General features: G+C 33.5%; 1 protein-coding gene and 1 long non-coding RNA gene across 3 annotated transcripts in view; one reads left to right on the plus strand and one right to left on the minus strand.

The window, feature by feature from the left end:
* LOC132695707 (uncharacterized) overlaps positions 1 to 7,096 on the minus strand; it is an 85,713-nt gene extending 78,617 nt beyond the window's left edge. Inside the window, exons 1-2 of the long non-coding RNA XR_009617871.1 lie at positions 7,057 to 7,096; positions 4,040 to 4,193 (exon numbers count right to left, since the gene is read on the minus strand). This is a non-coding gene — a long non-coding RNA (uncharacterized LOC132695707). The remainder of the gene's footprint in view (positions 1 to 4,039; positions 4,194 to 7,056) is intronic.
* LOC132695706 (uncharacterized) lies at positions 1,014 to 9,935 on the plus strand. Of its 2 annotated transcripts, none has more exons than XM_060660135.1 (3): positions 1,014 to 4,165; positions 5,555 to 5,892; positions 7,446 to 9,935. In XM_060660135.1, exons 1-3 carry the CDS (start codon positions 4,018 to 4,020, stop codon positions 7,569 to 7,571), a joined length of 612 nt encoding a protein of 203 aa, XP_060516118.1. In that variant the 5' UTR covers positions 1,014 to 4,017; the 3' UTR covers positions 7,572 to 9,935. The 2 variants fall into 2 exon arrangements, with proteins under 2 accessions (XP_060516118.1, XP_060516119.1); XM_060660136.1 differs by having other exon boundaries at positions 1,019 to 4,165; positions 5,555 to 5,835.
* The last annotated feature ends 5,328 nt before the right edge of the window (positions 9,936 to 15,263 follow it).

Consider the following 15,263-nt stretch of genomic DNA (forward strand, 5'->3'; position numbering starts at 1 on the left):
TCTAGGGTGGGTGTAAACTAACATAATATTATCATAAATAAAACCAGTTTACAAATACGGATCTTACGAATTTAAAAATAGTAATCGTAACCAGTCATCTAACGCTTTGAGGTAAATACTAATAAAAGCAAATAAGTATAACCTCTACTCAATCGGTTTTACTCAATTATGTTAAGGTTGCACAAATTTGCGCCACATAGAGCTAAAGCACAGTCTGTAAATATGCGATTGGCATAAAATAACGGAATTCACATACCAAAGAATTAAACCGAATTTTAATAAAACTATAAATAGGTGTAAGCATGTGAGTCACATTGTTTCACAACGTTCATATACTAAACTTTATTAAAATATCCGAAGATAACAAAACGCGAAATATTATAGACGGGGTTTTAAGTACATTTTTATTTATCTTCATTTATGCCTCTTTGCAATTCATTATAACCTTTGGGCTGATAACGAATGATATTGCATTTTGTTTACCTTATTTTACCTTACTTTACTTTAGAGTAAAAATCTATTAGCGATTTTCAGCAAAAATATTTATATTTTGTAATTTTTTTTTTACTCTATGTGTTGATATGTACATCTATGGAATTTGAGAACATTTATTACGGGTTATTTTTTTTCATTAGATAGGTGCTGGAAATAAAAAATTTCAAAGTGCGCAAATTTTAGAAATATAGTCCTTGGTACAGTAATCGCAACTGTTTCATTGTATTGTGTGTTTTATTATTTTTTAAATATTAATTTTTTACATAATTAAATTTTTTTGTAATTACTAAACACGAAACATTAGAATTTATCTGGGTAGCTATGGAATACAAAATTTAGCACCTACCAAAAAGTTCTGTATCTAACAACATTGTTGGTTAAATGTATAATTTTTCGATAATTATTGCCCAATTATTGTGCGCCTTAATGCAACAATTTACCTATACCAAGGAGAAAATTTATTTTGATTTTCTTATTGTGCTTTTTTAAAAAAGATTCTGATTGAAAAAAATTACCACAAATTGTCATACCAATTTACGTTTTCAATGAATTAATCGAATGTGGATATTTGTGGATATAAAATCCTTAGTAATTATTGAGCATCATTTTTGAAGTTTACAAAAAAAAATCCTTTGAAATCGAACTTTAACATATCAATTTTTCTATGCCAGGGGGCGAGGGAACATTTGAATGACCTTTTATGCATATTTTGATACTTTTTTAAAATTTTACTTTAAGTTACGTTGTAACAGACAAAATTGAATTTTATGACATGTTTTATTTCGAAAAGGACAGAACATTTTTATTTGGTTCAATGTTACCTATTTGAACATCTACATCTTTATACATTTTGCACATCCTTTTTTTCAACCACACGTTTAAATTTTAAAAGTGTAAATTAGGAGAACATTTTAATGCTACCTATTTTATTTTATACGTTTTTATTCACATTTTTAAGCACGCGTTCACATTTCATTAGTTGAATTACAAAATAAAATAAATAAAAATAATTTTGCTAAGTGCTTGGGAAGGAGACATTTTGCAGTGATTTTTTGTTACCTTTTTCAAAATAAAGTTTTTTGTGTGTTTTTCAAATTCCATCTATTAGATATTTATATTTCAGTCGGTACATTACATTTTTTTTAAATATAAAGTGTAGAGGAGAGACATTTTGATGTGGTTTTATTTTACTTATTTTTAAGACACACATTTTGGTATTTTCGAAATGCTATTTTACTATATACGTTTACATTTGAGTCGAGAGGGGAGAGAACATTTTAATGCGGTTTTATGCATACATTGATACATTTTTATTCACAAAAATGTAAAAATATTAGGCACATTATAATTTGTTTTAATATTAAGTCAAGAGGTGAGACATTTTGATGAGATTGTATGTTATTTATTTTTAAAGGACATTTTTGTGTGTTTTTCAACTGCACGTTCACATTTGATCAGGCACTTTAAAAATATATATATTTTTAAATGTCCGAAGTCAATAGGACGGAGAAGAATTGGATGTGGTATAATATTACCTATTTTAATATATATATTTTTGTGGGTTATTGAAATTCCTTTATTTTAAACCACACGGTCGCATTGGAGTAGGTAAATTAGAAAAAAATTAAAAATATAATTTTCCTGAGCCAAGAGGAGAGAAACATTCTGTGCTACTTATAGGAAAATATACATTACTGTTAAAAAATACTGGGAAAAAAAATTCAGAAGAGAGTGACCATTTTGATATTCATACATTTTTTAAAAAGCAAGAGTTTACATTAGATTTTTTTTAATCTTAAGGCAAGGAGAGAGAAACATGACATGATCTCATGTTACTTATTTTGAAACATATTTTAGCGTGTCTTTGACATGATACTTTTTTTTCGTACCCAAGTACTTATTAAAAAAATCATAAGTCAGGAGAACTTTTTGATATTTTTGAAGGTTTCCTATTTTAATATATATATTTTTGTGGGTTATTCAAATTCTTTTATTTTAAACCGCACGGTCCCATTTGAATAGGTAAATTAGAAAAAAAATTAAAATATAATTTTTCTAAGCCAAGAGGAGAGAAACATTGAGTGTTACCTATTAGAAAATATACATTACAGTTAAAAAAAATCTAAGTGAATAGGTAAGAAACATATTTTTTGTGTTTTTGAAAGTCTGTTTTTTCCAGCACACGTTCTCCTATAAACAAATTTTTAAAATTTCAGACGAGAGTGAACATTTTGATATTTACGCATTTTTAAAAAATCAAGAGTTTACATTGGATTTTTTTTTAAATCCTAAGGCAAGTGGAGAGAAACATGATATGATCTTATGTTGTTTATGTGTTTATGTGTGTTTGACAAGATACTTTTTTCGACCCCAAGTACTTATTAAAAAAATCATGTCAGGAGAACTTTTTGATACTTTTGAAGGTTGCCTATTTTAATATATATATTTTTGTGGGTTATTGAAATTCCTTTATTTTAAACCACACGGTCGCATTGGAGTAGGTAAATTAGAAAAAAATTAAAAATATAATTTTCCTGAGCCAAGAGGAGAGAAACATTGTGTGTTGCCCATAGAAAAATATACATTACAGTTAAAAAATACTAAGTGAATAGGAAAGAAAGATATTTTTCGTGTTTCTGAAATTCTCTTTTTTCCAACACACGTTCATCTAAAAATAAATTTTTAAAATTTCAGAAGAGAGTGAACATTTTGATATTCATACATTTTTAAAAAATCAATCAATAGATTTTTTTTAATCATAAGGCCAGGGGAGAGAAACATGATATGATTTTATTTTACTTGTTTTAAAACACATTTTTGCGTGTTTTTGATATAATACTTTTTTTTCGACCCCAAATACTTATTAAAAAAATCATAAGTCAAGAGAACTCTTTGATATTTTTTAAGGTTGGCTATTTTAATATAATTTCTGAGAGTTTTTTTTTGGGTAATAGCATGTTGACACCGAGGTGCGAAAAGTATGCTTCGAAAATTCGACGAGAAAAAAAAACACCCGTTGCCAACTTACCTACCCGATCCCCTCCCGAAAATATCAATCGCCCTTACGTTAGATCCTTAACGAAATAACAAAGGTATAGAATTTCTAAATATATTTGGCCAATATTTCGCTGAGTTTTTGGTGGACACGCCTTTGCCCGGCTGCGATTGGCTACCGCACGAAAAACGCGTTTCACCCTAATACTAACGTGCGTTTGAAACGCGAGTCGCCTGCTATGCGTTCGCGGGGTAACATTAAGTAAAGCGTGAGACTGGAAACTGAGCTTCGACAGTCGCTTTAGTTGGCGGGCGATACGAGGTTTACCAGTCAAAGCGCTCTGACAGCTCGAGGTGTGCGGACGTATACACAATCTGCTCCGAGGTTTTTAGAGTGCGCGTTTGTTATCCTCACACACGCGTGTTCGAACTTGTGCGAGACCAGTGTTCCGAGACGACCAATTTATCATTCTGTGATTTTCGAGTTTCAATTTCTTTTTTTTTTTTTGAAATAATTGAAAATTTAAAATGGCAGTGCCGTTTCACATACCCGAAGACCAAAACGAAGTGGAAGTGATCCTGATCCAACTTCAGACTCTTCTGAACAGACTCCAGATCGCGGTACGGCAAAATAGACAGTCGTCGACGCCATCGACGCCGTCGACCGCTAACAGAGGTGAGTCCGCCGTTATTTTTCGTTTTTTCTGAAACAAATAGAAAAAATATCACGACAGTTTTTGACCTGTTGCTGCGGCGTGGGTTCACGGCCGCTACGCACAGTTTGCTCGCCCAAAGCGGGTGAAATTTCGTCGCGCATCATTTTCAAAACAAAAACGTCAAGGACGCCGTATCGGCGGCGGGAAAAAAATTAAGTTGATTGACCTCGCCTTTTAATATACAACGACGGCGACGTGCGAATCGATCGATTCGTCACCGCAGCGCATCCCCCCTGCCCCGCTGTTTTTTGTTTGTTCTTTTGATTTTTTCGTCGACTTTACTTTCTCAATTAATTTTAGACTAATAACTAAAAGTGTTAAATTAAGTAACGACTGCCTAGAAAATTTAAATCGGTCATTTTCCTCTACTAAATTTTTTTTTAACGTGGTGCTTCAAATTTATTAAGAATTTTCTATTAGCTTTTGTGGTGTTTAAATTGTATGTGAAAATTGACGGGTTATAATGTCACAAGTACTAAAAAATATGTATAAAAAAATGCCATAAATGACAAATAAATAAATATTTTCGAATTTATGAACATTTTTAAACGTTGTTCTAGCGTTCGATATTTGAAGATAAAAGTTAACGATTTTCGATAGTAATTAGCGTCAGGCCGATTTTTCACCGCGTGAAATTGCCTTGACAAATAAATTAAATATTTATTAGGAAATACCATCAGTTTATGATGATATCGAAATACAATTTAAGATACGTCAACAAGCATGTAATGCGGAAATTAACGAGTTTGGATCGTAATTACCGTCGGGTGAATTTTCCACCGTACGAAATTGCCTCGAAATAAATTAAATATTAAAAAAATATTTATTAGGAATTACCATCGATTTATGATGATGTCGAGACAATCAACCAATGTTTTAACAGTTTTAAACTTAATTAATCAATAATGTTGAAGTAAAAACGTGTAATATTTTTTTAAATGCCAATAAGAAATTCTGCCATGAACAACGAGAGAGAAATTGCATTTGACATGAAGAAGGGCGAAGATTTGAGTTTGGCCAAACCCGGGCCGATTTTTTAAAACGAATATGATAATTGTGAAACGAAAACCTTTTACAAAGTGGCCTTGTAAATTGTAAGCAATCAATACGCGCGGTTGTTAATCAAACAGCTGTGTTTACTACTGTAATACAGTAGTGTTCGTGTCAAGTGCCTCCGGCTATTCAAGTATGCAAAACCCGATTCGAGTCCGCTGTTCCATATTTTCAACCCGTAAACGCTTTATATATTATATATAATATTTTCTATAACAGCGGCTGGTATAACCAAGGTTATTTATATCGAAATCAGTGGGATAAATATTTTTAACCAATTGCTTCTATTATCGCAGCTCGTATCGCGACCCCGAACAGAGTACGAGTTCGTGATCCATCATCAGGTGCGTCGACTTCTACTGCCCCGAACGCACCCCACAACTTACTGCCCGATCTCCTAAACAATCTCGCCCGACTGGCATCAGCCAACGGTAACGTTGCCTCTTTAACTGCCATACCCGCAAACGCAAACCGATCTCTAAGAAGAAGAACGAATTCGGAATCGTCAAATTGCGACGAAACCAAGATCTCCATTACGGCCATTGTTAAACACGGTCACATCCAAGACTGGAATCAGGTTGGTGTTACACTGAGAAAAATTGCAGACGACTTCGCGACGACTATATTAACCCAGGTGGGTGTGTGCTGTGTTATGGCTATCGCACCCACTGCCCGCATGTGTTGCATGTCGTTTTGATTTTTTTTTTCGAAATTTACTAACATCTCCGGTGATTTTGTCGACCCGAGATATATATTTAACAGGACTCGGTCGCAAAATTATGGTCTTCCTAGATCTACGTTTAGTTGCGCATTAAATTATCCACATCGAACGCTATACTTTACAAGAATTTCTCTTCTCCTTAATCGTCAAACTTTCAGGGTACCAAAAAAGTTGACAAATTTGGTTAAGATACAGTTAAAATACATTTAATTTGTATTTATTTGAAATTATCGTGACCGTTAGAAATTAATAAGCACCTAAAATCAACCAAAGAAGAAAATATATTTACATAAGCATTTGTGTATAGGCATAAAATCATCATATTTTAAGTTGTATAATTTTCAACATCGCAGGTGACACAAAAAATAAAAATAATATAAAATACTAAAATATAATAATAATAATATAACGTATATAAATAATACAAAATTCGCCGATACTCTAAGTATTGATTTTAGCAAATATCCCTATCCTAACAATTTTCGACCCTTGAAATGAAAACACTTAACACTGTTAAATTTTCAAATAAAAACTTAAAAACTGGCGAGGATATCAAGGCATACATAACCTTGGGTTAAAACGGTGTATGTAAAAAAAGCGCCATATAATAAATACTATTATACACATTATGCACATTTTACTCAAAGCTAGAACGAATTGTTACGTGTATAATATGTGCTATAGGTTCTAATTCTTCACGCTGTCCGAAATTGATATCATCTAATCAGAATGGTCAAATAAGTACTGCAAATCTTTGCATCGTTTTTTTTTTGCCAGTCACCGAGGAAACCAATTATGCAACTCATGACATAGTCGTATGCAAAAGCTATAAACTAATTAAAATGTTGTCTTCCTTGTTGTATACAATTAAGATGAACAAACGAGATAAACCGTGGCGAATAATTTTAATAAACAATTGTCACTCAGCTGATCGCCGTTGTAAAAGCAATATGGCGTTGCTCGGTCGGTAAAAGTCGCGAATTAACTCGTATCAGGGAAAACTACTGAATGGTGTTATTTACAAAGCTAATAAAACAACGTAGTGCAATCAAAAATATAGTTCGGATATTTTCTTACATTCTTTGAGCACGATTGCGAAATGCACTTCTTATTCAACTGCGTCGTACTATTTATTAAAAGACAATTGTTCACTATATGCATTTTTAACCTTGGACTACCGTTTCATAGATAATTATATTCTAATTATTGTTATTCCATTGTTTATATTACACGTTCGCGGGTTTTCTTTGTTGGATATGATGTTATCTAACGTTTTTTTTCTTTTAATCGCATTTTTTTCCATTATTATTATTGTTTTTTTAACACCGGCACAGGCTTTCTTTTTGTTTGGCGATTTAATAATAAAAATGCCAGATTTTGTAGCAGAGATGTGGATAATTCGTATGCACTTTTAAAATTTCGATATGTAATTTATTTTAACTTAAATACGTTTGATTTGTCCGCAGGTTGACGTGATTGAACGGAAAAACCTGGAATCGGAGAGCATCTTGTCCAAATTAATGCCGACAGTGTCATCGTGCTCGCTGATGACCGCCATGATATGTTTTGTAGGCTGGCACATATTTCGATAAAGCTTTTGTGAGACGAATCAAAATTTCGTAAGGCACACTTGCACACATTAATCCAAAGCCTAAGTGATCGAAACATTAAATAGTTTAGAATTTTCGCATCATATATTACGTTTTTTTGCTTTTATGTTGTTTTCTTTATATATTATACTTTCGGTATGTTCTTATTTCAATATTATAGTATTCTATAACATAAATATACTGAGTGTTAGGTGTACATTAGGGGGTTCATAGTAAATAAATACTTTCCAAGTAATAACACTGGTGATTGCATGCAGCTCTTAGAGCAAGTTTATTCCTTGGAAACTGTTTCTCTTTTCTAATAATAATGATGTACGCAGGTCATTTGTGCAAATAATTGCGTTGGTTCCAAAGAAAGAAAAATAAATCAAAGCGTTTGATCTCATTCGGTTAGGCCCGAGCCGAATTTAAAGGCTGGTCCACACTCAGGAATTTTGTATTGTATTTAAGTGAAATTTTTGTTCGCTTCATCTCACTGTATTTGGCTTCGGTAAAACGGCGAGACGCAAATTGCTTTTTTGACTGAAATTGATCTATTTTAACCATCGATTCTGGTTTGTCTTAGCGAGATCAGGCTAATCTAGAAGAAAAACACTTAGTGGGAGTCGGATATTGAGGTTGTAGATAAAAGTTCACGTTTTACCGAAGTAGTTGTAAATTACCTGTATATAAATGATTTTTTGTCCAAAAGTTAGATTCAGCAGAGCCAAAGAAAGACGTGACAAGTGCCAAATCGGCCGTTCTTTTGTGTAGTTTAGATGGAGCTCTTTGTCCAATCACTGTAGAAGTTCGCTTTTGCTAACGATGAGTCTGACTGTTTGTAATATGTATAAGAAAAATGGGAAACGGCGAAGTTTTTTGGGACTTTAGCTGCCCCATAAAGGTTTTCAAATGATCTCCGTAGTTAGATGAAGAGGTGCAGCCAGAGGGCTGGACGAGTTTGACAGCTCGCACCTTTTAGGATGATTTAAAAAACATGTACAATTGAAACAGACGCAAGTGTCAATTAAGTCGTCACTTTAACAACGCAGATAATTGTTAGCCGCGCGTGTAACATTTTTAAACCATCCTGTCAATTTGTACATAGTTCGAGGCTGGGTCTAATTAAATTTTGACCAATAGGCTATTTGGCAGTCACAACTTTTCTTATTAACCAAAAACATTCCTGAATGGCTAAATGTCTGATCGCGTTGATGTCTTTTATTATAAAATTTCTTGACGTATTTTTACACAGCGGTATTCATCGTTAATCGTAACGTAACCGTCTTAAATTTTAAACCAACTTGGTCCCCTAAAATTGTCGTTCGATGTTCCTTATAACGTCACTGAAGAAATATGTTTTAGTAGATGACAGGGATACTGCTAAATTATCCAATATCGTTTCCATAAGCCTGTCAAATAGCCTAATTGTTATTGAGGGACCCGACCTTCAAACATGCATGTTATATAGCTTTCTATACTTTTTTAGTGATATTAAGACACGTATATAAAATGCTGATATTTTTAAAAAATAAAGCAATTATATTTTAAGTTTTAGTAATAGTATTTTTTAAGATTGTAGCTCTTCAAAGCGCTCTGTGATCGAAGCCCAAATGGCAAATTTTAAATGTAAAGGGGACTACCAAAATCTTTTGGAACCTTTACATAATCTCCTGTTTCCATTGATCTCTGAAACATTTTTTAACAGAATGTTTATTTTGTTTGTAGTTTATGCCCCTAGTCAGTATAGTCGTTGTTTTTATAGGGTTGGCTAGGTTCTCTTTAGTTCTAAATGTATTGGTGTGTTACTGTTTACTGATTTTATCATATAATATAGATGTATTTTTGCCATTGCCATATGATTTCAAGTGCTGCTGTAGATGATACATGTTTATAATATTACCCGTACAGTTTTCGTTTCTTGGTCTGTCCTCGAAAAAAAGAATATTTTTGAAATGCGCTCGTTTTGACATTTGACAATCTATTGTTAAAATGAGCGTGCGTCAAAAAGCAAATGGAAGAATATTTACCTGACATGGACCAACGTTCTGATCATCCAGGCTCGTGATATTTATGCCAGAGGTGATCTTTATAACCAATTCAGTTTTAAGGGTTGCTTACATATTATTTAAAATATAATAAATGTCATACGTTTTATACATGTTTATTACATATATCTATATAATATATTTTTGTGATGTATGGAAAAAATACAAAAATAATTTCCTTTTGTTTTGTACGCTGCGTGTGGCCCAACAATGTCGCGCGCGGCCGTGTTTTTGACCCGTACACACATCTTCTACCAATGTCTTTCACATGTAACTTTTTCACTTTTATATACCTAGTTGATTTGAAATATATGTAAACATGCCGAAAGCAAAAAACCTTGTTTTATTCGACTGACCCCTTTCACTAAACAAAGCGCTATCATATTTGTGCAAGTCAATGTTTTCTCTGTCTCTCATATTCATTGAGATCAAAAATAATTGATTCGACGTGCTAAGTAAAAAACTCGTAAATCTTCAGCAAACAATACAGTTATTTGATTTGCTATTAATATTGCCCAGCTTGAACTTAAATGATATTTAATTTATTATATAATAATAAGTAATACTAAATTTAATCCGTACCTTAGGTATGAAATAAATGCGAAAAAATATAATATCCAACATGAATGTAAAAAAAACAACTAAAAGTGCAGAAACAATTATCGATATTTAAAGGTGAAAATAAGAATCTCATGCTAGCTACATTTCCGTACCACGAATTAACGAGTTTAACCTTATCCATGAAATTGAAAAAAAAAGCTTTTTTTCAGGCTTATCTGAAATCACTGAAGTTCCCAGGTTGCCGAAAGTCCTACGCCGACTCTATTTTAAAATAACAATAAACCAGATAGGCAATAATATAGGAAAAATATAAACACTATACGCAACAGATGTAGCTTCAAGTAATTTCTGTGCTTACACTTAAATGCACGCATGTTGGAACACGCGCCTTCGCGCCGATCTAGCTTCGAAATAATGTTAAATTAGGGCAAATCCATCTGCACTCCTCGTAGCGTAAATACAAGGATCGGCTTTCAGGCGAAAGAAAAAAACAGTTAAAATAACATTAAATAATACGAGGCAACGCAAACTAGGTTTGTTTATTTTTCCGTGAAACCACGTGCTACATAAGGAATCATAAATCTAAGGGCATTTCAAACACGTTGCCTGTCAACGTGAAAAGAAAAAACCGAATTTGTGGCAAAACCGTGTGTTTGTTTTCGTAACCCAAATGACTTCGAGGAACATGTCGACACTTCCAAATAATCGCTTGCACATTTTTCTATTACGGACAGTTGTCGGTTTTTTATCCCGTCTTGATGCCGTGCCTCCAGTCAAAAAATTAATAATAAAAAAATTGACATAAACGGACGTCGCAATTACCTATATAGGACTGACCTTTTAGGGATAAATTCCGGTGAGGAGGTAATAAATCATAAAAATTAATTTAGTTAAGTCGAACTAGCTAATGTTTCGCCAGTCATCCTGTTGGCTTCTTCAGAGCTTGACTGAAACTGGCTCGCATTTTACTCTGTGCCTGCTTATATATTGTTTGAGGGGGGCGGAGCTAAGTGAGGGGCATAAACACCGTCTCGAATGACTGATTCCCATATTGGTGAGTCGCGGTTAAGATTATTTTAGTTTTATCGAATAAAATTTTATGTCCGGTTTCGTGATCGTGTTCGGCAGCTGCTGATGAGTTTATTTGTCTTAGTCGTAAGGCTCTTTCGTGTTCTTTGAGTCTAGTTGATATTTTTTGTCCAGTCTCTCCATTATCTGGTTTTGACGTTATACTTCTTTAGAACTTTTGATATGTGGTCAGTGATGTTTTGAATATAAAGAAGAACAACAGCGGTAAGTGTGAGATTGCTTGCGCTTCCGTTGCTATTGGAAGGTTGTGGTGAAGTGTATTTTTCGATGGAACGCTTAATATCTTTAATGTGGAAATTATTAGAGAGAAGAGCAGAGGTAAGGTGTTTTAATTCTGGGTTCAATGACTCGGGCTGAGATAATTTTACGGCTCTGTAAACAAGACAGTTGATAACCAATGATTTTTGTGCCGGAGGGTGATGTGACAATGTATTAAGGTATCGGTCTGTGTGCGTAGGTTTTCTGTAAACACAGTGATGACCCAATGTTAGGTCTGATTTTCGATTGATAAGAATATCTAACAATGGGAGGTTGTTCTTAGTTTCTAATTTAATGACAAAAACGTATGTTAGGGCATTTAGAGTTTAAATGTCTAAGAAAATCTACTCGGGATTCCTGACCATGAGGCCAAATAACAAAAGTATCATCGACGTAGCGTTTTTTGGTTTTAGATGGAAGGGGTCGAGAGCTTTCTTCTCAAAGGCTTCCATAAATATATTCTCGATGACTGGTGATAGTGGAGAACCAATGAGAACGCCAACAAGATGATTGGCTAGTTCGAGTCAACAAAAACCGAGGCAAGAGGAATCCAGAAGTTTTATAAAAAGTATTATAGTAGCTTGTGGAAGTTTTTTTGAAAAATCTTTGATGATATTTTAATTAAAAAGTAACTTTAAATGAACACCGTCTTACCTGTATTTCTTAATAAAGTAAATTAATGTTTTCGAATAGATTTATTTAAACCGCCAAGTAACAATATTTAATTAATTAGAATTCGCACCGTCAGCTCTAATCATGCATTTTTATTGATTTGGCGTTATATTCACTTATCAATAGCTATTAAAGGGTGTTAAGTCGAATTTTCGGTTTATGAGTGAACCTTCAAAAGAGTTTTGAGTCACATCTATAGTTTTCTACTATATTATTTTCTTCCTATAACCAAAGAGTTTTAAAATAATTAAATGTCCAAATGTAAAGAAAGAAGTTTTGTAGTTTGTCCTGTTTTTGTAATGGCATTTTGTTGTTAAGATTTGCTTGTTTACGATTTTACTATTTTTTTATATACGCACTAAAACATTAGAAATCAATAAAAGCTATTCTTATTTTCCAATATATGTTGGTTGGTTTTGCTGGTTGCTCATTTTGATAGAAGTTCAAATGAAAATAATAAAAAAAAGTAAACGTTTTATATTTCCCAGAAGCGAAAATTCATGCTATTTTTCTATTTCTATTCAGCAGTAAGGCACAAAACACCGTATAAAGCCAACAAGGTATTAACTCCAAATAAAGACGAAAAAGCTGATTTTGCTTATATTTGTACCGAGAACCATTATTTTGTGTTTACATTTACATTAGATATCATTAACAAATAATTAGACACGGTCTTTCGCTAGTTACTATTGTTAAATAGGTAATTGGCGCACATATATCAATTTTAAAATTGCATTCCCGTAAAATGTGAAAAATGAGACCGATTTGCTGTTTGGCCCGACGATTGGTTTGTCCAACTAAATGAAATCATGGTGATATGTTGCCCAAGTATTTACGCGGCTAATTTTTAGTCGACGGCACTGGAAAAGAACGAACGGAGAATCCCGAGAACGACGACAAAGTTTTTAAGACGACATTGTTTGTAGTTTCAATTAAACTTCTGATTATTTTTAAAAAGCCACATTCGTATGAGGTCTGGGTTCCGCCTTTTATGTGGTTTATTATCTTTTCCGAGAACGCCCTTTGTTTTTTACTTTATTTTACGGGAATTTTCCGATAAGATAAAAACCCAATTCGACACATTCAGCGGCCAAATATCGTATCTCCTACCAAAGGCATACTTTGTTACATTTTCAAGGAAAATATTATTGCGTTGCACTCGGCGAAAATGGGAATTGCAAACTAAAGCGAATGACGATTTTCTATTAAGTTTCGCAAACCCAAAGCGAACCGATTTAATATAGGAAAACAGAAAACACTTGAGCTTTTATCGGAGAACGATCTAGCGTATTCGTTTCGGTCGATTTCATTGTATAATTTAAATACGGCGATTTGTGTTGATGAGACTTTTTATCGAAAAAATTAGGTTACAATTCGGGTTTCAAATCAAGTGGATAAAGTAACCAAAACTTAAAAAAAATTAAGTCACGAAAAAAAAAAATCAAATGGTCATCATTGCAATAAATAATATACAGGGTTATTCAAAAACAAATAGCAGATTGCAAACACTTATTTATTCCAAACGAGATAGAAACATGGTTTTAACGTTAATGGATAGCGAAAAGTGAGCATTCAATATGGGCACCACAGACGAATCAGCTGGTCTTTGGTTGAGGAACTCACTGCTTCATTAATTCGATGTCGTAGATCTTCAAGCGTGTCAGACATAGGAGGGATAAAAATAGGCTCTCTTATGTAACCCTGTGAATGAGATCTGGAGAACTGGGAGGCCGTCGATAAAGTTGATCTCTTGCTCCTTCTCTTCCTATCCAACGTCCTTGAACATTGGAAATTTTACCGTAGGAATAATAAATTTTACACTTTTCTTTATCCATTAACGGTTTTTAAATATTTTAAATATTTTAGAAGGCAACTATTTCATTTCAATAAAATAATGTTGTGGCATTTTACTTATTTGAATACACCTTAGTAAAAGGGAAATAGATGAGACTAACTTCTGGAACTAATGGTAATGGTACTTTCCATTTTTAAACGGAATGCTGACTGAAATTACCTCAACTTTTCCTGAATCTCAATGGTGAACCTTGAATTTTAAACGCCCTATGCGTGCTAAGAAATTCAGAGACGAATATTAATATCGACTATGAAAGTTGTAAAGATGCCCCCTTCCTCGTTTCTTTGAAAATCACCGACGCCGACATCTTAAAAGGAGTTTTGTAAATCGGCGAGACTGTTTATTCGAGGAAATAAACTTACGGGGGTTATCTTGCGAAAATCTTCCTTTCGTATTTTCCTTTTTCGCCGTTATTCGAAAGGGTTTTATTTGTTCATCCATCGGAAAACTCTCGATGGAAAATTAATCGGGTTGGTGAGCGCCCTTGACAATTTCGATCGAACAACTGGAAATATGTGTCTGGCAGAACACGACAATTCCATAAAGCAAATGAATTCACCTCTCTATGCATCTCGCACACACACACACTCACACACACACAACACCCCTACAGAACGCTGACCAACGGAGGCGGGAGAAAACCGACCGAAGGGAAAATAAAAAGATTAAAAGATGAGTAACTTAGAATTGAATGGCTGTTCACGCCGTACTACACCCGAACACGTGCCGACGACAGGAAATAGTAGGGGGTGGGGGCAAACTACAACGAACTAAAAAAAAACAATTGCATCCCGCTTTATTCCAGTATCGGCATATACACAGGGTGATTCACGCTGTGACGAAAGCCTTCCAACTTTGGTATCTATTAGGCCGCTACTCTGAGCAATGAGCAACAAATTTTTGGTAAGACTTTTTTGGCAATGATATTAATTATTCTGTCTTATAACATTTTTATGCAACAGACGTAGGAGGAATCCAGGAGTTTGTAAATAGTATGTACCGAGCGTTCAATTTATCTCGATAACATTTAAATTGACCGTAACTTTTTTTGTTTTAAGAGATATCAAGGTAAACAAAAAAACAAAATGTAGGGTTAGTAAGCCTACATCTTATTGAAACACCCTTTATGTTATATATGTGTTTAATAGAATATCTTATTCCTATCACAATGGTGTAACACACTTTATATTTTAGTCCACTCGTTTTTGACAA

This window comes from Cylas formicarius, unplaced genomic scaffold, assembly GCF_029955315.1.
Source record: "Cylas formicarius isolate icCylForm1 unplaced genomic scaffold, icCylForm1.1 PGA_scaffold_12__32_contigs__length_19106922, whole genome shotgun sequence".
In the NCBI taxonomy this organism is placed as follows: Eukaryota; Metazoa; Arthropoda; class Insecta; order Coleoptera; family Brentidae; genus Cylas; species Cylas formicarius.

Bases quoted from the DNA above. Each gene is read 5' to 3' on its own strand.
- LOC132695706 (XM_060660135.1), top strand. From the start codon at position 4,018: ATGGCAGTGCCGTTTCACATACCCGAAGACCAAAACGAAGTGGAAGTG. The intron at 4,166-5,554 runs GTGAGTCCGCCG...CTATTATCGCAG, and splicing joins GCCGTCGACCGCTAACAGAG to CTCGTATCGCGACCCCGAAC. The intron at 5,893-7,445 runs GTGGGTGTGTGC...ATTTGTCCGCAG, and splicing joins CGACGACTATATTAACCCAG to GTTGACGTGATTGAACGGAA.